Source organism: Dermacentor variabilis, chromosome 4, assembly GCF_050947875.1.
Source record: "Dermacentor variabilis isolate Ectoservices chromosome 4, ASM5094787v1, whole genome shotgun sequence".
Taxonomy (NCBI): domain Eukaryota; kingdom Metazoa; phylum Arthropoda; class Arachnida; order Ixodida; family Ixodidae; genus Dermacentor; species Dermacentor variabilis.
The window spans coordinates 75,362,621-75,388,675 of record NC_134571.1 but is presented as its reverse complement, the minus strand read 5'-3'; the positions used below and the strand labels follow the sequence as shown (position 1 = coordinate 75,388,675).

The following is a 26,055-nucleotide window of genomic DNA, read 5'->3' as shown; positions in this document are numbered from 1 at the left end:
ATGCGGAAGCCGGCACGGCAGAAGCAATTTCGGTTGAACCACTCGTACACGGCCGTGCGTAAGCGTCAGGTGCCACGGGCACCGGGTTGCGAGTTTGGCCACTTTAGCCCTAATCTCCTCTTATTCTTCAAGATCGTGCTCAGAGTGCTCCTCCGAATCTTGCATGCTGTGAGGACATCCGACTTGTCACCGCGTTCGACCCGATTTGTGATCTCGAGCTTCACGACGAAAGGCGAATTCTGCCGCTTCATCACGGCAACAGTGCAGGAGAAGGCCCACAAGACGCATACACAATGAACCAGAAAAGCAGCAAGACAACTTGCACTTTCGCCATCTTGCATGACGAGGGCACAAGAGCCTCTGATTGGCTGTCTGCGCGAGCGCTGCGGGTGGGCAAGGATCATTTTTTGCATGGGAGTGTCGACAGCTCGCACAACGCAGCGCAGTCACGGTAGGGACAGCAGCTGAATGGAGCCGCGCCGCCGGGTTTCCCTACCACCACGAGGGAAAGCAAACTTCTGGGGGCATTTTTTCGCAGCTTGACGTTTGATATATCAGGAGTCGCTGCTATTTTTGTTCGATGTGAGTGGAATTTTTGCTATATATACTCATTGTAACTATACCTTGTCCAGGAATTGTTCGATATATAGAATAATTTGATGTAAACGGGCTCGATATAGTCGGGTTCGACTGTACCGTGAAGGATACACGGAAATCAAGAATCCCCAGATTTCGGAACATTAGTTCGTAAAACTGAGGCATTGTTAACACAGGGAAATTGAATAACCATTGTTATTCTGAAAAGTCTGTTAATGTGGTGTTAGTGGTAACGAGGTTTCACTGTATAGGAATATGCGAATCACAACTGAAAGAACCACAACTGAAGGCAAAGAAAAAGAAAACTGATTAGTATCTCTGAGCTCTGGTCACATCCCACTACTGGAAAGGCAATGGCAGCATGTGTAAAAAAAGGATAGCACCTCCTCCACCCAAGCTTTGGAGTATAGCAGACAACACGTGCATGACCACTTGTCCGAGTGCTCGGAGGTAAACTTGTGAAGTTGTGCGCACTGGTAAGTGAAACACAGTTTCAAATTACTTTGAGTGACTCCATAGAGATGGCAGCACCTCTTAACAACCAGTAATGTCGAAATTGCGCAAAATACGAAATACCATATCTACTCGCATAATGATCGTCCTCCAACTTGTCGCAGTGATATGTCGTGTGCCAAGTCTAGCTAATGATGATCGCGCTTACCATTTGTCGAATGCTGTCAAATGCTACGCGAACGACTCTTCAAGACATACCAAGCGGTCAGCAAGCACCAAACATTCTTAAGCAGATGCCCCTTTCCATTCCTTTCATCACTTTCCACACTTCCAGAAAAAGAAAAGCTACAACCAAACTTGCCTTGGCTTAGTTACTTGTAGGCTTAATGATGGGTTTGGCCAACAACAACGACGAAAAAGGCGCCTTTCGATTTTTCTCGTCTGCACTCGTGGGCACGCACGCAACAAATCGCGAGCGTCAACGATAGTGGCCACGTTTACACTGATACGTTAGAAATGTACCCTTTTCATACGTCGACGCTTGTAACATAGCTAAGGTATTCGCCCACCCTTAGTGGAAATGTGCCATATTAGGATAGTAGTGAAGACAAATGCCGCACTTTCTGCAGCATGCCCGCCATGTGTTTCTATGTCACTGGCAGCTAAGCGCACCTATCTCTGTTTCTGTCTCCTCAAAGTGGACATGGCTACATTATTGTTGCAAACTTGCCGATATTAATGCTATTACTCATTACTGATATGGAAGAAACTGTTTCAATGTGCGTAATGTACTCACGAGAAGGAAAAAAATCGCGTTCGGCTCGTTCGCCTTGCTCCACCGGCCGCCATTTTTGTTTTGGTGTCCCACACTATTACAGCGGCAGCCGCCTGCTTGAACTGTTGTCATCCCGCAGCAAATGCAGGATGAAAAAAATTGTTTTCGCGGGAAATTTAACCCGTGTAATGATCGCACCCTGGAATTTGCGTCAATTTTTTTACAGAAAAGTGCGATCATTATGCGAATAAATATGGTATAACATTCACACCGTACATGTACGTCGAAAACCGTGTGGGACAGATCAGCTGCGCAGTACACGTATGGCAAAAACCCTCAAAGGGCTAAACCTATCACCTATTTGCAAGACTTACACACACGTGGTACAAAACACAGAAAGGATACATCGCGCTTCCATGGTTCATCTAATCATTGAACATAGCAACGGCTACTTCAGTGCTTCATTTAAATTGGACTACAGCATAACTTTTGCAATGCCCGTTACTAGTGCTCCACAGCTGCCAAGATCAGAGGCTAAATTGAATTACATGATGTAGTACTAAAATATTTCCAAATTATTGACCATAAGTATGCTACTGAGCCACACACATTTGGAAGGACAATATGGTGAATGGTGAGTTGTAGTTATTTAATTTTCCAAACCGGCAAGCCAGAATAAGGATTTACTGTGTATCTACAGCTCTCTATAATGCTTCGTAACCCAAACTAATGTGAAACAAGCAAATGGAAGAAACAATGCAAATGCAGACATCCATGCCCACCTTGGCCCATTCCTGTATGCAGTCGAGGCAGAAGGTGTGGTCACAGCTCTCGGGCGTGCCCACCTCCTGTCCCAAGAAACGGTTGAGGCAAACAGCGCACCGCTCTGCCTCTGCGTCACTCAGGTCGCTGTCGCTAGCCTCGCCTGCAGCATCGGCTGCCTTGCGCAGAGCAGCATGGACAGTCTTCTTGGCCGATACTGCTTCCACTGCTCTGGTGGCAACCTGCTGCTGGCAACCTTCCAAGAGCAGCTCTGAAAGACAGCCCACACGAATGAGCAGCTGCACCCTCAAGCGATGCAAAAGTTCCACCTGCTAAAGAGATGGCGTGTCGACATCATTACACAGTCTATACAGTCAAAACTCATTGTGAAGTTGCTTTTTACATGAAAATACAGCAGAACCTTGTTGATGCAATCCCATTTCACATGATTTCTCGGCACCAATTCTGCGACTGAGAATGCAAAAAATTTGCCAATACAGTTACGCTTCCTTTTTCCGGCTAAAACATTCCCGAAAAACACAGTATTTTGGCACCAATGTTCAGTACTGTATTCACTTGAATCTAATGAGCACATTTTTTACGACAACACAGGTCCAAAAATTACATGCACGTTAGAATTGAGTACGACCCTAAAACTGTGTTACCATATTGACATCAGCAATTCAAAATGGCTGCCTCGTATGCAGTTTGAGGCAAGCTGCTAAGGTTCCTCCATGTGCTGTAGTATGTGTGCTTAGGTTAGTGTACAGTCTGTCTTCCCATTTTCTGTGTCTGCTCTATGAGCAAGGAAGTGTCGATATCGAAAACACACCCGAGTTCATCATGATGCTGCATTTAAAGAGAAAGTGATCATGTGTGTAAACAGACTGAAATCGGGCAGAGTCAGAGGTGTTCCGAGTTCCAGAAACTTGCGCTTGGGACTCGCGCAAAGGGAATCAGAGGCGTTATACTTCGGCGACTGCTGATATGGTGTAGCCACATATACCCTATCTTGAAAGTGATCTGTGATCGGGACAGAGTCTACGCGTCAAGGTGCACCGAGGGCCAATAGCTTGGTCTGCATTGTGATCTCATTACTTATTTGATGTTGAAGCGGGAGGCAGCACGAAGGTCAATTTGCTCACTCCTGCTACCGCACCTCCTCACTGCAGAGTTTTGATAGCAAGTTTTGGTGGTCATCGAGAGAGAAGTGTTCATGTTTGCTTGTGCGCACGTGACACCATGCTAGTTAATTTAGTTATAAGCGAATGTTTACAAGTTTATACGGCTGATAAAACTACTATCCTTACTTTGTACAGCTGTCTACTAATGTGCTATCGCAATCGATGCTTTGCCTTTCGGGTGAAACTGCTTTTTTATTTTTCGCAAATTTAGCACATTGGGAGTAAATCTTTTTTTTAAATTGACAGAACATTGTATTTCTGTACGAAAGCATGAGGTGGCACAGTACTGCAAAGGACGCTTTTCTTTTTTCTTGATCCCGAAAAACGGGTGCGCTATAATTGAGGGCATGTTAGGATAGGGTAAATACAGTATATCACAACTGCAATAGTATGGCATGTTTACCAGCCTCTGAACCCAACGTGAACAAAAAAAGGCGCAAGGCACAAGTGACAGAGTGCAGTAGACACCTGCAATGGCGGTTTCTCCACAGTATGCAGCTACTGTGTCACACAATTGCTGCCACACACTCGATTTCCTGTTCAATAGCAGCGAATCTCCTCATAGGTTGTTTCATGTTGCCATTCGCAGCTACCACCACCAAGCCCATTGCGAGCACGTCCACCAAGCACGTTCACCCATCTGTTTCATGGCGTGTGTGGCATAGGAAGCAAACTGCCTGCGTTAAAAGGCATTAAACCTACACACGCCGCCGTTCCCTGCTGCAGGCAGCACGGTTTTGGCCAATGTCAGGCTTCGCCACCTTGGCTGATACAACACATTTTTTAGAGCACTTCTACGTGGTTTTCAATGATGACATTTACTAATCAGGTAGAAAAGTGGTTATAGACATAGAAAATATGATTTTCAAGAAAGCTTCTTGGCCATTTTTCGCACTGCAAAGACAATGCCCCCCAGCAAAACTTCCTGGTGGGTGTTATGCTTGAAAAGCTGCTGACCTAGGCCAAATTCGAGGATCATGAACATAAGCTTACTAAAGCCACCAAAATGACAATGCTCTCAAGCAGCTCGGGCCCCACCGGATCGGCACGTGTCAGCGTCTCATGCTACAGCGCTTCGCATTACGTAAGCGGCAACTACAGTTTAGTTTGCCAAACTTTTAGTGACTTCGAATTGTACATTTTTGTGGAGGTCTTTTTCCTCCAAAACTTATGAACCATGTTCTAATGTACCTTAGCTGTATCCGATATTCAATATAAGCATATATTTGGTACATGCCAACATCAGAAATAAAAATTTAAATTTACCGACAATCTGAGTGTATCCTATTTTAGAGCATTACCACCACAAGAAATTTGACAACCTATGCTGCCATGAAGCCACACCACACTTCTACATGCGAGAGACATAAAAAAGGGATTGCAGTAGTACAGAGAAACAGAAGATATTTATGTCTTCAGCTCTGCTTTGCAGGTAATTGTACTAGGCCACTATGATATCAATTTAGGTGTTTTACATGGCTATTCACAAAATTAATGTGTACATTATGGTCCAGTGTTAATGGGAGCCCTAAATTACAGCTGTGGAACCAACTACGGTTAAGTTTTGATCCAAAGGCATCAGCAATAATTTCTCTATAAAATATCAACAGCCTCCCCATAACTCAGTGACACAATCAGAAGAAACCAACACCTACCTTGAGGAATCTCCTCCCACTCTGACTCGCCACCACCACCTTCATCTTCTGCTGCAGACTCATCCTCTTCCGAGGACGATCCGGGCTCCCCACTGCTCTCTTCATCATCCTCATCCTCGTCGCCGCTGCCGCCCTCTGAGCCACTGTCAGATGACGACTGCTCCTCCTCTTCATCAACAATAACCCTTGCGTTGCGCTTGCGCTGCGGAACAATCTCCTCCTCGTCAGAGCTCATGGCAATCACCCCTCAGTGTGGACTCTTTCAGCTGGCCATGGTAGAGTCTGCCTCTAGAAAGCATAGGAACAGTCGGTTCAGACTTGAGGCACTGGCAGCACAGACTATATGTATGTGAAATAGCCACATGTCTGCGTATGCTTTGCTGCAAATGACGTCCAAGTAGGTAAGTGTTGCAGTACTATGGGGTGTGAATACCGAATACAGTAAGAACTCGTTAATTTGAATTCTGCGGGGATGCTACGAAAATTCGAGTTATACAAAATTAAATCTAATGAAAGAAAAGAATCGCTCGTTTAAGGCACGTATATAGTCCGACATAGCGTGAGCGAGGCGTGCACCCGCTAAGTCACGTTGGCGAGAACGTCTTTCGTTCGAAGCACTGACACAGTCAACCTAACCGGACGCAGTCCAACATGCCCGACGTTAAGATGTCTCTTGCTCCATCCACGCATTCACAGCGCCGACCCACAATGCATGGAACAGAAGAAAAAGGGTGCCCATGCCGCTTTGCCAACGGTCGCAGCGTACGGGTTAAGGATTGTTCTGGGCTTGCTCTGAAGAGAACCGCCGATGGCGCACGCATCGAACTCTAGAGGGGACAGCATTTTGGCTGGCGCAGCACAAGCGTCCGTAACGTGACTGGCTGTACGCAACGCACACCGACGCATGCCACAGGAACAAGAGCCGCATTCTAAAATGCACTCTCAAATATCCCAACCTGCTGCAACGTTGGTCTCCCTTGTACTTTCGTAGATGCACCAGCTGCACGGTGCCAAGTTTCACTATATGCATAGTCCAAACACATATCCCAGTGGTGCTTTCCTATGAGTAATAGCCAAAAATATCAAAGGTACTTTTTGGTATTGCGAGCACCGATAATCGTCACGGCCGCTGTGTTATAGACATTACCTGGTGCCACTCTCAGCAGAACACCTCGCAGATAAAGAGCATAGCCTCAAAGATGTAACATGGAAAAAAGAAAGAAAAAAAGATGCAGTTCCACCCGAAAGACGAAGCACCAATTACGATAGCAAATTAGTAGACAGCCGTATGAAGTAAGGATAGTAATTTTATCGGTCATATCAACTTGCAAACATTAGCTTGCTTACTAAAATACTAAGCATGGTGTTAGCGCTCATAGCAAACATGAACACATACACCCAATGACTACAGACACTCTCTGTCAAAACAATGGCATGAGGAAACGCGGCAACAGGAGCAAGCGAATTGACATTCGTGCTGTCTACCGCTTCAGCACAAGTGAGCGCCGAGAACACACAGCACGCACAAAGCTATGAGCCGCTGACGCAACTAGACACTGCCCCCAAAGCAGATCGCTCTCAACATATGGCCATGACACGGCAGCGCAACTGTGCGCAGCTCCACATGCGCAGAGAACTCCCCCCCCCCCTCCTGGCACATCGCAATGTTAGGTGCCTCGCGTGCGAGAGAAGACAGTGCGCTTTGTCTTCGTATTCGTCCCTTTCACACAGGCGAAATTGAGCTGCGGTCGTCAGCTCCTCTCGCACATACAGTGTAGGGCGCGTGGTGACGTCTTTATCGCCCTAGGACTTTATACGGAACCTAACGGTGCCGCTTGGAAATGCACTTGGAGTTTCCATATAATTGCTATCACAATATAAACAAAATGCAGCGCTGAGTCCGCGTTTTTATTTTGAAGGTCTTGAGAGAGGGAGAGAACCGACCTTCAACAGGTTCAACAGGCGACCGCAGATGGAAAGAGCAAAGCTGCATGGCGACGATCGTCACCAACATGCTCCTGCGCACTAGCACTCTCTCCATCGACGATGGTGCGGAGTTCGAATTATCGGTGGCAGTCCGCTTTTCAGTGTGAATTAGTGGAATGCATTACATATTGCTTTCAATACATTCTTAGATGGACCACGGCGGCTACTTCGAATTATCCGAAATTTTGAATTAACGAGCTGTGAGTTAACGAGCTTTTACTGTCGCAGATTTCGAATTGAATACTGAATCGACTCATAGAAGAAAGCCAAATATCAAATCGAATATCAGCCAATTTATCACAAAATTTAATGCTTACTAATTGGCAAGAAAGGATGGTGCTTCACATGCTCAGGCCTCCTAGCATTGCCAAACAACAAGCTATGGTAGCAAGCTATAAGTAACTTGGGTACACGAAAATCAAAATATACAGCACAGTCTACTCTTATTAGAGGAAACTCCAAATTAGTGTGCCAGCACTGAATACGCCTTCCATCATATTCAGCACCTGATGACAATTCGTAACTTTTCTGCTTTTGCATTTGTCAAATGGCACAATACGAAGCAGCTATGCTGCTGCCAAGAAATGCAAACAGATTTCTTTATCTTGTGCAAATCATATCCTCATCACCATAAGGTGGAAGATACAATGCAGCTACAATAGAAAATTGAGATAATTAGGCAAATCTTGAAATGTTGGCCTCGGAATGCGTGAAGTGTGCAGCTCACTGCTGCTAAAATGTGCGCAAAACAAGGGCACCAGTGATTGAAATTCATGTCAATCAATAAGAGCGCTTTCTGCGTGCCACATGACAGCAGCAATTAATCACGATACTAGTTTTCCATTTTAACGCTCGCTTTTGTTCTTATTTCTGCGTGGAGAAATACTGCAGATCTGTCGTGTTTACAGAAATACCAAGATGGTGGTGCAGCGTCAACGGAAAGCCACGCTCAGACAATCAGTTATGTGATTGATAGCACCTCCTGAAGCCAGAATTTATTCCCGATTTAGAAGACAACAGGCTAAAAAAATGCAATTTTCTCATTCCTCTGTGCATTTTTTTCTAAATATTTTGCTATGAGATAAAGGAAGGTCCTGTGATTGTGAGAAAACAATAGGAAATTTTGAGCAAGTTGGCCACGTCCCCCCTTAATTTTCTGATTCGTTAATGTTATGGGTGATACGAATTTCTGTTTCGCACCATCCCGAAAGATTCATATCATCGAGGTTCTACTGTATAACAGAATTCTCGATATAACTTTTCATGACTTGTCCCTGGAACAACATGTATTTACAACCCTAACATAACAAAGCGTGTTTAAGCACAATTTCAATATAATTAAATTTCACTGCCGCTGTGAAGGAATACCAAGACAATAAATGGAAACTTCCGACCAAGAGAGCACTGTAAAGTACAAGTGAGATGTATACTTTAGGTGCTTTTGGTGATAAGATCCTATCGCGTCTTGCACACTGTATGCATTAGGTATAAGCGAAAGCGTGCAAGTGAAGTGAAGGGTGAGCTGGAAAGGATGGTGGCTTGATGAGCAAGCTTCCCACACGAATAAGGGAGAAAAGGGAGAAGGGAGTGAGCTTGCAGCAATGTGATCAAGCGCGCAAGAAGAGGGGGAGAGCGGTGGGGGAGGGGCAGGTTGGCACATGTCTCCTTCTCTAGCATGGCTGTGGCTGTTCATGGCTGTCAATGCTCCTGAGTGCATACGCAGCCTGTGTGCCCTTTCAGAGGCACTCTGCTGCCTGTGGAAGGAGTGGCTGCCCTGAGATGGCGTGACATCATGTGTGCTGTCTTCCCACGCATTCAGTGCTGGAGGTTGCATAACCTCGAGTTTCGAAGAGGTGTTGAAGGTGAGAGGCAGATGCAGCATTTGCTCCCCGCTGCCGGCACTTTTACCAGTACAGTAAAACCTCATTAAACCATACCCGCTTAAACAGTAGTTTCGTTTTAAAAGTAGTGAAGTCAAATCCCCAGCTCAGCGGCCATTGAACATAATGCGTTTTGTATCCGCATAAACCATACCAGCTTATTGCGTACATATTGGTTAACATATAGTGCTTCCCTTTTTCGTTGCGCATTCACAGCGGTCCACCGTCCCCATCGGGCAGCCCGGTAGAACAACAAGCCTCAGAGATCACGACAACGACCTCCAAGCGTCCTGCGCGCTTGCGCGTGAAGCCACATCAACACCAACACCATTTCGGCGCCGTGCCAGAGAGCATTGTGCCGTCATGCAAGCTAGGACTCACGTCATGCCAAAGCTCGGATAAAAGACACCGTTTGCTCAGCATAGAAGAAAAATTGGACATTGTTCGTGCTATTGAAAGTGGCATGAAGAGTGTCGGCGCTGGCACACGACAGGGATCTACCATTGACTACGGTGTGTGGCATTTGGAATATGAAGAAGTTGCTTGGCAGTGCTTCTGCAACCGTGAAAAGATGTCGGCTACAAGGTTTGCGCCATCGTTGCCTCTGTTGTTGCAGAAGTGTCGCCTAACGACAGTGATGAGGACGACGCAGAATGGAACAGCATGGGCAATTCAGACCCGATAATGGCAGCAGCTGCGCATTACGTCAGCCTCATGAATGCAATCGTCGCGACAAGAACAGCACCCAGCAATGACAAAGGCACTCTGTGACTTCTGCAGCGCTACCGTGATGCAATGCCAACAAGGAATGTGCCATGCAAGTGTCTGCTGAGAAGAGGGGGCTAGTTTTAAAGCTGGCTTGCAGCTTCAGTAAGTTTGAGGCAGCTGTCATCACTGCTAGGCCGCCCCAGCATCAAACAAAGATAACAGACTTTTGTTGCGCAAGTGAATAAATACTGCATGTTTTTGCCCTTTCACCGCACTCCCTCTGAGTTCCGCTTTTTACAGGTAAGAGGGCGATCTCATGCTATTTCGGTTAAGCAGTACTACCGTTTAGTATGTTCTTTTTCCGAGCTCTAGCCAGCTACAATTTAACGAGGTTTCACTGTAGTGTCGTCCTACCGGAGGCAGCAATATTGCACGATGGACTAGAGTGGACACGAAAGCGCAGCTGGCTTTACTTAGTACTGCTATTGTGAAGATACCGTTCACACAGCATGAAACCGCATCGTTTGTCGCCAACTTTTAAATTAAACAAAATCAATTTTCTTCTCATTCAAATTGGTTTTTCTGGCAGCTGATGGTCTACATCAGCCACCATGGCTGTGAGTTGTTGTGCTGGCTAACACTCCCCGCATGATATCTATTACACGTATAATACCCAAGAAAAATGGATGAGAAAATTGCATCACGGCAGTTCAATTGGTAAGATCATCACATGTGTATTGCGAGGACGTGGGTATGGACCAGACCTGCGGCAAGTTGTTTTGAAGTCTACTTCCATATCCCTTTATCTTTCTACATCTCTATTAAAATTTATCCTAAGCTTTCCCTGGTTTCATTGTCAGTTTGCTTCATATGCTTGTGGTTAACAAAAATTGGGCCCCTAGGCTCCCATTCTCAATCACTTAAACGTAGCAGGTGTTTCTCAAAACAAAGGAAACAGTTCCGCACTCACCAGTGTTTCTTGTATCAAGCAGTGGCCTTATGGACTCCTGCAGAAAAGTGTCAGCAAAAATGGCATGCTGTTTTCTTCCTGAAAAACGCAAATGTGAATAGACTTAGGACACTGCGTCAGTATACACATTATAGGTCTCATATTCTTATATTAAAATATATACTCAAGTGCACAACTAGCATCCAAGAAGGTTTAATAACATGTTAAAAGCAAGCAGAGCATAACAGAGCGGCCTGTTATGCAGAGAATCAAAAGCTATAAATTTCCAGACTTCAGCCCCACGACAGTGGCCATGGCAAACCTCAGTTTCATTACTGTGACACATAGAGTAATGGATATTCATTGCATAAACTGTCAGAAAAGTCAGCCACCCTGTTGATACTGAAGAATACTGAGCCTAGACAGCACAGTTGCACTGCAGGCTGCTAGGATTGACCAACATGCAATGATTGGCCGATGCCATGCTTTACCCTCCTGAGCATGAGAATGGAGCACTTGTACAATAAATTGGACATTAGAAAGCTGGGCGCGGCAGTCAGAGAAACACCCCTCACTTGACAAAAGGCCCCTTCTTGGTTTGCTCTGGGCCCTGTGCTGCCATCTGGGGGGCATGATTTAGGTACACTTGTTTCCCACCAGAGCAGGAACTTTTAAAATGTTGGCGCTCACCTTAGAAGTGGATCTATAGTTACTTATGTAAACAACAATTTATTAGTGTTTCCAATGACTGAAGGAATACGTAGAAACTAATTTTGTCTGCTTAATTAATAATCTTTATGCAATACTATCGGCTAAGTCCAATTTATTGGAGTTGCTGTACTCACTACCAAAGATTTAAAACAATATAAGATGTGGTTTTACGTTTTCTTTGGCAGCCAAACTGGCATAATCTATAACTATGGAAAAATTCAGTGACACAAAATGCACTCTAGGCCTCGGGAGGTTACAGCTTGTACATAAAACAGTACAGTACTATTGCGATACAATTTAAACAGAGCCAGTGGTAAGAAGCAAAAGGCAGGATAGGAAATAGGAAGGAAAATGTGTGTTTCTTCACATACACCACTTGCAAAATGACACTGAAACTCGTTCGTAGAAGAGCCACTACTGTAAGTTATTTAGGGTCTTTGAAGGCTAGCCAATATTTTTTTACAGCGTATCAAGGTTTACAGTGTTTTTTTTTAAATTTTTTTATACAAGTACCTGCAGCACCACAAGGGCATTATTGCAGGGGGGAGACAATTGAAGGAAAATGAACACGTGACAAAAACTTAAAACAGCTAAGCACAGGTGCTAAAAGTAACAAAATACGCAACACATGAGTCACCTCGACGGCGAAACGGTCTTCAGTGAACTGCGGTGCAAAATTGCAACACAGAAGTGGAAAGGTTACACTATCGCATGAAGCGCAATGCCAGTCAAATGATATAAAGAAAACAGGATGATATTATACTATAGCAGACTGCGTGACAATAAAGACAGAAACTCTGAACAAGTTTTACATTCACCAATGCTCTTGGGAAGCCTACTCCAGTGCGCGGAAGCATGTGGAAAAAATCAATTACGGAAGAAGGCGAAAGGAAGAAGGCGAGTTGGAATTTTGAAGTTTGCCCTCAGCCCACACCTTTTGTGGGATATATATGTGCTACTTCAATAACTATTTACACCTCTATATGCAGCCCACAGGCAGCAGCAAACTTGCAACTGCAAAAACTGATAAGCAACACTGTTTCTAGATAACAATGACTTTTTTGGTGTCTTTGATGTTGCCAACTTCGGCTGTATAAACATATACCAGTGTCACATATACACTTCTGATTGCAATAGGGGCAGATTCGGATTGAGCTTGATCCGGATCCAGTGTTGCTACATGGTCCATTTGCGATCGCGATCTTACAAGATCCGGACAATCGTGATCCGTGAATCATAAACGCTGGCTGACCTCTGTGCCATCTAGCGCAGTATTCTGAAAACACTAAAAACAAAAAGTGACGGCAACTTATTACCTGCAATAGTAAGCTGTAAAATTGAAATATCCAAATTTAACCGAATTTGCAAACCTGAATTTCAAGCTAAGGCATTATGTAGTTCTGAGAGTTGCCAACGATCAGCAGACGATTAATAACTCAATCCAGATCATTTTACTGTGCAGCAGCAACCACTGTTGATCGTGATCAAGAAATCCGATCCAGATTGGCCTCAATCACGATCAGAAGTGTATGTGTGACACCAGCATTACTCAAAGCAAGTACTTTATGTTGTCCTATCACTATCAGAAGCCATCTGATTGTAGAGTTGGAGAATGACGAGCTGAACCTTTTAGAAAATTGAATTTATTTTTTATCAGGCTTGACCAAACAGTCATCAAAACTTAGTTTACAAAAATATTCGGAGACTTGGCAGGTAGACTGCTTTAGTAGTCTTACTAGAAAGTAGAAGTACAGATGAACGAATTTACACAGAAGTGCATTGGGCCTCTGACATCCTACGTTATACAGGTAACTTTGTTGTAAAGGTCACTCAGTGCAGAGCTCACAGTACAACGGGTGCATAATTATTCCTTCATTATGCAGGTCATTTCATTGCAGAGGCACTTGACTGTAGTAACAGCAGGCAGCATTATAGTAGGGCATACACAAAGCCATTGCAAATTATATGTATTACAGTTGAAACTCGATTTAACGAAGTGATGACCATGTATTAATTATTTTGTTAAATCGAGAAGTTTGTAAAATTGATAAATGAATTTTTCGGTCCTTCAAAATCTAAAATTGCAACGTAGCGACATGCAAAAGCTACTGCGGCATTGTATTTGCCACTAATCCATCAATCTATTGCATAAACCATGAAATAACAAAAGCAACCACTGCCGCCCAATACCAAGGCAATGTTGGGTCCGCTGTTTCGTGCACGGGTGCGGTGTGCAGCCTCGCCAAAATAAAGCTAGGGTTGTGACCATGGCGCCTGGATGTGTTAACGTGATAGCTCTAGAGCGCACACTCGAAGAAAAGCCCGTCTGTGAAGAAAAAACTTCATTAAATCAAGTTTGCACAAGTTAGATGTGTTAATTCAGGTTGATGACATCGAACCCTATCGGTACCTGCTGGGAAGTGGAAATTTCTGTTAGGTAGGGAACTTCGTAAAATCAAGTTTTGTTAGATTGAGTTTTAACTGTAGTGGGGCAGAAGGCAATGAAGAGTGTGATAGAGAGATTTATTGAGAGAAAAGCTGAGAGGTTGGCCTGAACTATGTTCTAGCCTGCAACTCAGTGTTGGGTTGGGGAACAAAAAGAAAGGGAGCAAGCAAAGATGAGAAAGCAATGAAGATTTGCAGGTAACGCATGTAAGCTTGCTTTTGGACTTAGCATTGTGACCTTTGGTAGCTTGTGTAGCTAATATGACAGCATGGCAGCACGCAAGGCACCAGCTTCCATTTGAATTCCCTGTACCTACTTGCTCTTCCGCACATTTTCGTATAATATTAATAGGCTTTTGCTTGGTTTTAGTTCATTTCAAGGACAATGAATCAGCAGTGGTGCGCTGCAAGTTTCAGGACAACTTGCCTGCTTTGATGCTGTCAGGCCCAAGAAGAAATGACAGCCCTCTTGTTTCTGTTTACGAGGTAATGCCAAAGCACTTCAGTTCACTGTGCTTTGACCAACATGGAACACTCTAACAACAGCCTCCTAGAGAATCTTGACAAAAAAATGAGCAAGCTAGCTGGTGCAGTGTTTCAAAATGCATTGTGTTTTCAGTGCAAAGCAATAGGGGGCAGAAACAGTATACAACTGGTGCTTCTGCCTCCATACTGGAACCACAATACACCCTTGACAACACGTGTGCAGTGGGGTCATAGCTATGTTGCCTGCATCCTCATAAATGGCGTAAGCACTGTCTTAAAATTGTCTACAACAAAACAAGGGCTGCTGAGGCCGTTCCATAACAGGTAAAGTTAAAAAAATTATGGGGTTTTACATGGCAAAACCACTCTCCGATTATGAGGCGCGTTGTAGTGGGGGGAATCCAGAAATTTTGACTACCTGAGGTTCTTTAACGTGCACCTAAATCTAAGTACGCGGGTGCTTTCGCATTTCGCCCTCATCGAAAATGCGGCCGCCGTGACGGGGATTCGATCCCACGACTTCGTGCTTAGCAGCCAAACACCATAGCCACTAAGCAACCACGGCGGGTCGACAGTTCAAGTTATGCTTACAAAACTCGGGAAGTTCCAAAATATCCCAGTTCAATGCAGCACAACACAACACCTGTTTACGATGCAAAAAGCAGCGTGCACTCACTTGGAGAACCAGCCAACGAAACCTAGCTGATCTCAGCAGCAAAGCAGCAGTCAACGGCCAAACAGACTAGATGAATCAAAGACCATGTCCCCAGAACAAGCCTGCACAAAAAATAAGGGAACATTGTAACATTCACACAACAGCAAAGCACACTTATATTCTGTGTGGCCTTTCTTTGTTAAAGAGAGACATTAAACAGTAAAAAGGTGGCCAGCGTAAAGGATATGAATGCCTTAGGTACCATCTAAAAAAGTACTGCTAAGAGTTTAATGTATTCAAACTGGGTTGTGACAAAACCCTTACAGCTTGTGAAACCTAAATGCCGCTTTCACAAAAGTTTGTGGCTGCTAAAAAGATGCAGAGTTTTGTTTATACAGGACTGTATACAACAGGCATGCCGTTAACTTCTACAAGCTTTTAGCCAAGTGTGTATTGTAGCAAACCGTCGTTTTTAATATAAAAATAAAAGCAAAGATAACCAGTGTGCTGCCCAGGTATAAAAATACATAACCTCTACACAGTACAACATATATGCTCATCTCTCTTTTATTCTTCTAGTTAGGGGTGTAACTTTAACCCTCTCATGCATGAATTAAATCCAGAGGAGAAAAAAATTATTTTTTGCTGAAAAGTGTTACTAGAGGCCACAAAGATTATGATAAAATTTTATTACAAGTAATCAAGAGTCTCTGTATCACATTTCCGATCTGTCCCCAAATGAGGACAACATGCTGTAAGCCGACATTAGTCTCTGGTTTAAGTACAAAATAAATATATGTAACAAAAACTTGTTGAGCGTTCATACTAGAACACTGAAACAATTTCAATTCAAATTGAAATGCTGACGATCGGTCTTGCACATTCTACTTATGCACTGTGGAAGGACTCGAAGCACTCAGGACAAAGAGGGACGTTGCAGCGACCGCAGAGGTATCTTGTCTTGCTGCGGCAGGCGAGACTGCGACAGCGGCTGGCGTACTTTTGGTCGCTCTTCTTTGGGAAATGGCGCCCGCCGTCCAACCTCTTTTCCAGGGACACATGGTGGAGCACTCTCTTTCTTATAGGCGCTGGCGAAGAATCGTTGGATGGCCGGCCTCGTCGCTTCGAACTCTGTGCTGCTTCGCCGCGAAATATGAGCGCCTTGGCAACGCGACTTCGGAACTCAAGTTGGTCCATATAATGCTCCGCACCTTTGTCCCACCGCCACACAATCCAGGCGTTCACAACTGCTGCATTTAGTAGGTGGAAGAACATTCTCAAGTAGCCCCTTTTGTTCCGGACGTCATTTCTGTACCTTGCAATCAAGGAATCCATGAGGTCGACACCACCCATGTGTTTGTTGTAAACTTCCACGAAGTATGGCCTGGTGACATCCATTACTTTGCTCTCTTTTCTATTGTACCTTTTGGTAGTGCCTTCGGGCTGCCGTCCTGCATAGCTGGAAACAACATGAACAAGCGAGTTGTCCAGCCACCTTGTCACTGTGATGTTGTCTACTGAGGTGCAAATTGATGTGCTTCCCCTTCCGTCTGCTTTGAGCTCCTTCAAGGGCTTTAGCTTTTTATCCGCTCCTTGCAGACGGTTTGCAAGGCACGTCCCAACAAACCATATTCCATCCTCTCTGAGTTTTCGGACGAGGGCCATAGATGTGAACAAGTTATCGGCATAAAGTTTATGATTTTTCCCTTCAAGTCCCTCGGACAACCTGATGACAACGTCTCCGGCCATACCAAATTCGCTTGAAACTTTGGCTCGCCCACCAGTTGCCCCTTGGTATACCTCAAAGCGATAAATGTAGCCAGCGACTCCTGCTCTCACCCACACCTTGAAGCCCCAGCGCTTCGGCTTACTTGGGAGGTATTGCTTTATGGAGGAGCGCCCCTTGAATGGTTTCACCATCTCATCCACGGATTGGTATTCCTCAGAATCAATTGCCGAGCAAAATGCTTCGTTGAGTGTATCAATGACTGGCCTCATCCCAGCCAAGCGGTCATTCTGGTAGCTTAGAGTGTCGGTCCTATCGTTGAAGTGAAGGAATCTTCGAATCTCCTCAAAACGGTTTACAGGCATTGAATCGGCTACAATATCCATTCTAAGGCCGGATTCTGTGGACCAGTAATTCCTGATTCTTGGGTTTTGATGTAAGTCATTACCAAGCACATTCCAAGAAAGACTTTTAGCTCTGGTAGAGTGAACCGTAGGTTATCTTTGCCTTTTTGCACTGCATACAAATTTGTTTGAAAAACAATGTGCTCCAGCAATGAGTCTGAAAATTCGGCGAGGAAGTAGTCAATCGGATGTGTACCGTGCACGTTGACCCTATGCTCACCAAGAAAATCGGGAGGCTTTCCTGCATAGTCATTGTCTTTGTCGGCAATCCACACTGTGCTGTCCGTTCTCGCGGCAGATGTCTTCGAGGGGGCTCTTGTAGCAGAGCCTGTTGAAGCGCCGTTAGCACGCACAGGCTCACGGTCATCACTCTCTTCTTCTGAGCTGCTGGAAGTGTCAAGGTCAGTGAGTAGTTGCTCCCAATCATCTGCGTCGGAATCGTCATCAGAGTCAGATGAGAGGTCCAAAAGAGCATCGATTTCCTCTCTGGACAGTCCTCGCTTTGAAGACATCTTGGAAAAGTATCGTTTTTCCCACCGTCTACGGAAATGGGGAACTTATACACACCCCAAAACTCCCGCAAAAGCTGCCTCAACCGTGCACGAAAAGCGCGGGAAAATACACGCGCTTTCAGCCCAGGTCTGGCTTTCTGCGGGTACATTTTTGTTTGGTGGCGCTGCAGGTAAGGCTACACTTTTCATGCATAATGTCCCCAATTGAGGACACCTGTTCTTTTCCTTGTACCGAGCCCATAGCCAAGAAAAAAACGGCAACAAAATCAGATAATATGGATTAAAAGTTGCTCTTTGCGCAGATATTTTTTACAGTCCAAGAGCACCATAGCCTGTCGAGCAATTATTTTTTCTTTTCTACGAACGTTCAGTGACCTCGAACAAGCCTACTCTCCTTTAGAGACTGGCGCTTCAAAAAACATGGACAGCAAGCGCCATCTGTGTAACAGTTTAGAAACGTTGGCATGTCCTCAAATGAGGACACCATGCAGCTAGTGACTCGCTGCAAGCAACTGGACGACTTTTATAGCAGGATAAATATGTGTCCTCATATGAGGCCCGTATGCATGAGAGGGTTAATTGAGCAAATAGGATATAAGCACTCACAACACTGCGTGGAGCAATTACGCAGCATAAATATCAGAATAGATCATGTAAGATTACCAAAGCCTATGGATACTCAGTGGCCTTTGGTTCAAGTGCGCAACGTTTGCGAGATAAAAAAAAGAAGAAAAAAAGTTGGACGAGTTGCACAAGCTGGTGTGCAGTGCGAGAGGCGACTTTTGCGTCTAATCTTCCACATCAAAATAGGGCATGCGATTAGACGATATACCATTTTCGGCGAAGAACACCTTATATAACGCCCGCATCACCTTAGCGGTAGGATGCCTATACACGCTGTATGCAGAGCTTATACAACGGCTACGAGATCAGTGACGACGTGTTTTGCAGGGAAATCTCCAACTAATTAAAGCCCACAGATCAGTTCAAAACAACGAACGGAGTCCACTGCACTAGCACGTAAGCACGCTCAGTGATCACGCCACTGACCTTAACAGGTGACTAGTCAAAGCTCTACCTCCACAGTGGCTAACCACGCTAAACAGGACCCCGATTCGGCTATCTCGAGTTAATGATGAAAAGCCGCTGCTGGGTCACTACGCCGAGCGACTTGAATAATCGCGGTTCGATCGCGATAACGGCTCCCGACGATGAGCACGCCATGCGAAGCAGCTAACTGACGTGTCGCGCACGCTGCTTTGACGATCTGCTGGTTCACGGCGTCGTCGCCGACTAGCCGGTTTTCAGAACGGCAGTGGCGTTGAGCACCAGCAAATCATGTGCGAAGCGATGCCACGAGTAGTAGTGCCGAAAAGACAAGAAGATCCCAATACGATGTCACGGAGAAGACATGCTGGAAACTGGTTCGGTGCTGCACATGATAGGACAGTCTCAAGGCTGCTATTAGAAGATCGCATGGAACGCAGCGTCATTACATACCTGATCGCAGTGGCGAAACAGTTCACGGGGCGCAAAAATGCTCCCTCAACGGACCCAACGCAGAGCACTCTTTTTCCCAAGCAATGCAAATATCTAAAAAAGGTGGGAAACGACGGTCGAAGCACGACAGGTTAAAATATACGTCTGCCAACTCGTGCGCTGTAGTAGAGCGGGAACCACTGTCGGAAGAGCGCACCAAGGTTGAACAGCTGCAGACATCGGACGTGAGATGTCCGTGGCGAGTCAAGTTGCGAGTTGAAGTTTCTGCTTGTTAGGCTTATCGTGGAAACTGCAAGCAAAGTAAGGAGTTTTTCTGCTGACGTTCGGCCAACCAGATCCTCGTGTTCAATGAGAAATGGCAAGGCTGTAGTTACAGAATGCGTCCGTGAGCAGATCTTGCCCGATATTTCACGGTGTGCGATGCAACAACAGGGAAACGACAAACACGCAGGAGCTCCCGGCACCTCATCCAACGGCAGCTTCGGACAAGAGATCCGTCAGCACCCGATATAGCACCACAGAAAGAGCACTGGTTAGCAGCACAAACATCCACGCGAGCGCATAACGCTTCGAGAGAAACTGATAAATGATTACCAAACAGCGCACGGCAATGTTGCGACAGATTTCTTTATGCGGAGCTCGATATTCATTGCTTGCCGACATGGCAGCCATTATTGTCCATAACTTTAGTCCTTCCCAGCAACCCTTGCTGAAAAACCCGGATGTGATGTGTTGCTCGTCAATAGATGGCGCCACTAGTTTTGTTTTGCGGGCTGCAGATCGTGCACGATGAACTTGCATTGGGAAGCGAAGCAAAAACCACTGCTTCCCAACTTTTGTTTTGCATTGGAATGCGGAACAAAAACTGCTGCTGGCTACCTGGCAAGCACTGCTGTGGTGCTGACGGATTTTTTTTCCAAAACTACTGCTGCCTAACCGGCAACCACGGCTATATCGGGTGCTGACGGATTTATGGAGTGCTGACGTGCCGGAACCTCCTGCGTGTTTGTCGTTTCCCTTTACCTCTGCGGCATTAAACTAGCAGTAATTTTTCGTCTGAAAAGATGTTAACGTTCGTTCGTTTTGAACTCGTAAAAGCGGAAGCACCTGCGGCCGCTTTCAGAGAAAGCCGGTGGTGCATTGCGACACGAACAGGCACACCGGGCATTTAACATTTTATTCAGCTGTCCGGGAGGCGCGGTGAGGACCAAGGCAGGCGCGTTGTCACTTGACCAGGTGTCCGGATAAAGAGCAGGAACCTCGAGAGAGCACCTCCTTGTAGCTGTCCGACAGCGCTGAGTAGCGCCACAGGTCCGTCTTGGCTATGGGCAGGTAACAGCCAAACTGGTCGGCTCAACTGCTGCGGCTCTTTTGTGTTGCAGCGCCCTTGGAATGCTGCCATGAACAGAAGCGGACGAGCAGAGCCATTGTGAAGCCACTGCTGGGCTCGTCTTCGGGGCCTCCCCCTTCCACGCCCCTGAAAGGTTCCAGGAGACTTCCAGCTTAGGAGGGCCGTCAAGAGTCTGCACTGAATAAAAGTTACGCAGTAGAGGTGCCGTGTCCTGGTGAATGCAGGCCTGCCAGAGAGGCCCTTGCAGCTGCCCGACAGCGCTTGTTCTGCAGAATTCCAGCTGTAAGGGTCCGTCAGGACTGGTCTGTAATGAAGATCCGAGATACCGTCAAATATTATCCAATGAAAATGATACGTTTAGAGGACCCCCTTGAAGCTGCCTGACGACACATAAAGGCGCCACAGGTTAGTCTTTGCTATGGGCAGGTAACAGCCAAACTGGTCGGCTCAACTGCTGCGGCTCTTTTGTATTGCAGCGCCCTTGGAATGCGGCCATGAACAGAAGCGGACGAGCGGAGCCATTGTGAAGCCACTGCTAGGCTCGTCTTCGGGGCCTCCCCCTTCCACGCCCCTGACAGGTTCCAGGAGACTTCCAGCTGTAGGGGGCCGTCAGGAACGTATCTGCTTTGAAAACAGACGCGCTAGCGCAGTTCGAACTGACTAAAGTACGTTGAGAGAGCCCACATTGTAGCTGCCCGAAAGCGCCGAGGTTGCGCCACAGGTCCGTCTTTGCTATGGGCAGGTAACAGCCAAACTGGTCGGCTCAACTGCTGCGGCTCTTTTGTATTGCAGCGCCCTTGGAATACGGCCATAAACAGAAGCGGACGAGCGGAGCCATTGTGAAGCCACTGCTAGGCTCGTCTTCGGGGCCTCCCCCTTCCACGCCCCTGACAGGTTCCAGGAGACTTCCAGCTGTAGGGGGCCGTCACGAACGTATCTGCAGTGAAAACGAACTCGCTAGCGCAGTTTTAATCCGACAAAGTACGTCGAGAGAGCCCACATTGTAGCTGCCCGAAAGCGCCGAGGTGGCACCACAGGTCCGTCTTTGCTATGGGCAGGTAACAGCCAAACTGGTCGGCTCAACTGCTGCGGCTCTTTTGTATTGCAGCGCCCTTGGAATGCGGCCATGAACAGAAGCGGACGAGCGGAGCCATTGTGAAGCCACTGCTAGGCTCGTCTTCGGGGCCTCCCCCTTCCACGCCCCTGACAGGTTCCAGGAGACTACAGCTATAGTGGGCCGTCACGACCGTGATTGCAATGAAGATCTCGAAATTGATGGCGTGTGGTAGAACACGAGACTGCCATGGCTGTGCAAGAGGATCCCACCTCGCTCCCCGACGGCGAATCGGGCGCCACGGGGCAGTCGTTGCTATGGGCAGGTAACAGCCGATTTTATCGGCTCAACTGCTGCGGCTCTTTTGTGTTGCAGCGCCCTTGGAATGCGGCCATAAACAGAAGCGGACGAGCGGAGCCATTGTGAAGCCACTGCTAGGCTCGCCTTCGGGGCCTCCCCCTTCAACGCCCCTGACATGTTCCAGGAGACCTGACAGCGTCTAGGATCGTCAAGCAGGTTGCACACGGCTAGTCCGTTTATCAGTATTGTGCTTCAAGCTCGCCTAGGTCAGCGGGTCGTAGGAGGACCGCGGAGAAATCCTTGCGGTGGTTGGCGTTGCGGCGCCCTTGTAATTGAAAAGCTTTGTCAGAAGCGAACGAGTGGAGCCCACCTGTAGCCGCTCTGTGGCTCGTCTTCGGGGCCTCCCCATGAACCCTCGGAGCTGGTTCCGCGTGGACCGTCCATTCTCCAGCAGGCGTCGTCCGGGACAGCGTACGCTGCGCCAAGGCTTGCACGAAGTACGAAGGGTCGGTTTGTTCGATCGGGTTTTGACATGCTTGCGTGGGAATCGCAGAAGAGCTTGCGATGAAACTTCATAGGCATTTAAATGAAGTGAAATTCGTGCAGACGTTACAGAAGGTAGCTTGCATGTAGAAAGACATACTTGCCAACGTGGCCTCCATCAGGTCCCGGCCGCGCCCCCCGGGCAGCTGGTGCTAATGGCCAATGCGGGCGCGCTTTTATAGACGCTGGCTTCGTCTTCGTCGCCTTTCTTCATCTCCCTCATCTTCTCTTCCGCTCAAGATGACACTGATGTCACGGTTGTTTGTCTGAGGCCACTGGAAGCCTCTTTATAGCTAGAGCTACATGCCACAAGTTTGTTTCAGCACGGAACAGTGGAAGTACCATGGTCCTTCCACAACCAAGTTCTGTTTCTCCCAGCGGGAACTTTTTGGGGGGATCGCATTCGCGCTTCCTCGCGATCGTCATCTTCGTCCTGCGGGTGGCACATGCAAAGTTTTCAAGCACGCGGCACAGGCCATTAGTGTTTCTGAAAAGTGAATGAAGTTACAATGCGAGATGCACACCTTATGGCAAAAAGTTAAGGCCAGCCGACCAACGGTCGACTAGCCCTTGTCGTAATGAAGTTACATGCATCTGGCTGTGCAGGCTGTGATTGGCTATGCATTGATCGAGATGCATCTGGCTGTGATATAGGCCGCACATCTCGCGTCGTATAGTAACGAAATTACGAAGCTACGATGCTTACGATGCGAGATGCACAGCCTATCGCAAAGAATTAAAGGTCAGCCGACCAATATGGCCGACTGGCCTTCGCTTTTTTTTTCGACAGGGTGTACGTTTAACAAAAATGCAATACCATAATTTTTATTAAGTCATATATGCGATTGAGGCAGCAGAAGAAGAAGGTGGTAAATTAACAACCCAGTTGTGGGAACGTATACCATATTCGAGGTCAAACAACCAACTACCGAATTCATCGTCAAGTTCATCAAATGCAAAATAACAGCAATCCGGTCCTTATTTTCAAGGGCAGAGTAACAATATTTGCATTCAAACTTATGCTCAAATGTCGTCTCCACGCAAGTCCACCATGGTGTATTTGTCTTGCGGTATGCATCAGTTTACTGCATCGTTGTCTTAGTTCTCTGAGCCTGGCGAGCAATCTTAAAGTGTTCTAAACTTCGGATAGAAGAAGTGCGCTTCGGCGAGGTGTACTTAGCGTCGGGGAGAAGAAAATTCAGAGCAAGGCGACAAGTTATTTCTGACCGGTACGCTATTGGCGGTCTAGACCAAAAGAGAGGTACACGCGAGGTGCTCCGAACACCGCCGCATGTTTAGCACTTCGCAGGTTGATGATCGAGGATTCCTCAAAACTTAGAAGCTTTGCACCCGCGGTCACGGGATGTGCATAACGACTATATGTTATCACGCGGGCAAAAAAAAATGCAGCCACTGCCTGCCTGTTTGCGTGCAAATTTAAAAATCTTCGCGGAACTTTTGTGCAACGACCACCCTATGAAGAGTAAGGTCCCCAGGCGCCGCTGAAACACTCGAAGAATAAAATTGTCAGATACGTTAGAACGTTGAAGCACAGTATAACAGTTAACCGATAGCTACCCGCCACAGGGTAATACATTGCCAAAGTGTGGCTTTGGGACATTCATATCAACAAACGACATTAAATTCATGGTCACTTGTCTCAACCAGGCCGTGGTATCGGCTTTTGGGCTGCGGTCAGAAACGCATGATACCTACAGATGATACCACTGGTTGCCAGTATACCACTGGCTTCAGCCAGAAGAAGCGCATACCACTAGGCCTGTTGCCACTGGCTACCGATGTCACATACAGCCGACAGAAACGGGGTGGACAAAAATGCACATTTGAGCAGTCGCGCCCGGCGAGTAGCAGTATTGTACCGCAAAGCACTGCCTAGCCATTCAAATTCAATGGTTTCACGACTCGCACGGATTCAAAGATACGCATATGTATGCAATTGTTTGCTTTTGCGAGCTCATTCTGCCTGAATGCAAACGAAGCGGCTTCAATTTAATCCACGGCATGACTGTTTACCAGTGGTATCTCGTTCAAGAGCATGCAAGGACGTCGACCCTGCCTTATGTACGTAAGCAGGATTTGCGAGGTTGCAATCCGAGCTGTAAGAAGGAGCTTTGGTAAGTCTCACCTATTTGTGCATTTGAAGTTAGTCTTGCAAACGCTTTAGTTCCCGTCTTCCCCCTGCAGCTGAGCGGGAATATAACATTGCAACATGAAGTGTCTTTGCTGGAGCTTATAGCTCCAGCAAAGACACTTCTGTTGCAATGCAATGCACTTCTGTTGCAAGCTTATAGTTCCTGCCATCATAATTCACAGTTTGATGTTCACGTATCGGACTAAAACCCGTAATTTTATTGCTTTGTTGCGGCTTCCATGAAATTATGTACCTTCATCGTTCTCTTTCTTCCTTTCTGAAGCGACACGTAGTCTTAGGATGGGATGCACCAAGACGTTTGTCACCCACCATCTACGCACAGTGTGTTCTTTCATTTTGCCGCTTTGTAAAGCACTGCACGGAATAATATGACGACACCACGGCTGATTATTCGCGCTTTATTCCCAATGAATGCTGTGCCCTTGCATCTGCCAGTAGTTGTTACGGTATAGGGTGTACCGTGCATTGGGTGCAAGTTAGAGAACCCCAAGCGATAAAAATTACTCCGAGGTCTTCCGCTTCGCCGTGCCTTATAATCATATCGTTGTTTTGGCACGTAAAACCCCATAATTATTTCATTCGCACTTGTTTCTGTATACGAGCTAGTTCCAGTTTCGGTTCCCAGGAGATGGTTGCGTCATGGAGAGGATTGGAATAAACTTTATTTGTCCAACGGCTATTGTCCAACGGTTGCGTCAGTTCTAAAAAAAATTTTTCACCTCCATAAGATGCCGCTGTCTCTCCAACTTGTATCTTTCGATTCTAACTTACAATTTACAAAATCTTGTCCTCGTGTTTTGTACTTCACTTTGACCTACCCTGTTCTTGGCCACTCCTCCAGAGTGGGTACGCGCCAGTATCCCCTAGGACCTACATCCTCATCTGCTTCTAAATGATTCCTTTTGTCGGGGCATCGGCTCTGGGCTACAGGGATGTTTGCCTCGCTATATGCAATTTCATTGGCAGCACTAGAAGATGCGTGCAATAATTGGACATTCTTCTTCGCCTTTCTTTAGAATTTCTCACGCTAATTACGTGAGTTGTTTCATTCATCTTCAATCAATCCTGCACGATCCCTCTTCTATTTCCATTCCTTAACTCTTATATTGCGTTGTATTTATTCATTTAATCTAACTTTATTTTAAACGTGCCTCCCGCTTCCGACGCAAAAGGAGAGAACCAGCCGATGGCGTTTATGCTGTGTGGTTTAATCCCCCGTTGTGGGCACGTGCCATAGCCTGAAAAT

The 26,055-nt window shown here is 46.4% G+C and overlaps 1 protein-coding gene across 4 annotated transcripts in view; it reads right to left on the bottom strand.

The window, feature by feature from the left end:
* LOC142579393 (uncharacterized) overlaps nt 1–26,055 on the bottom strand; it is a 120,508-nt gene that overhangs the window by 63,846 nt on the left and 30,607 nt on the right. The window contains exons 1-5 of one of the 4 annotated variants that reach the window (XM_075689526.1): nt 19,983–20,089; nt 15,268–15,368; nt 10,971–11,048; nt 5,427–5,714; nt 2,608–2,858 (exon numbers count right to left, since the gene is read on the bottom strand). In XM_075689526.1, the coding sequence (XP_075545641.1) occupies nt 2,608–2,858; nt 5,427–5,661 (486 nt within the window). In that variant the 5' untranslated portion in view covers nt 5,662–5,714; nt 10,971–11,048; nt 15,268–15,368; nt 19,983–20,089. Of the gene's footprint in view, nt 1–2,607; nt 2,859–5,426; nt 5,715–10,970; nt 11,049–15,267; nt 15,369–19,388; nt 19,930–19,982; nt 20,090–26,055 lie in introns of those variants that run through there. The other 3 variants (XM_075689528.1, XM_075689527.1, XM_075689529.1) reach the window with 3 other exon arrangements.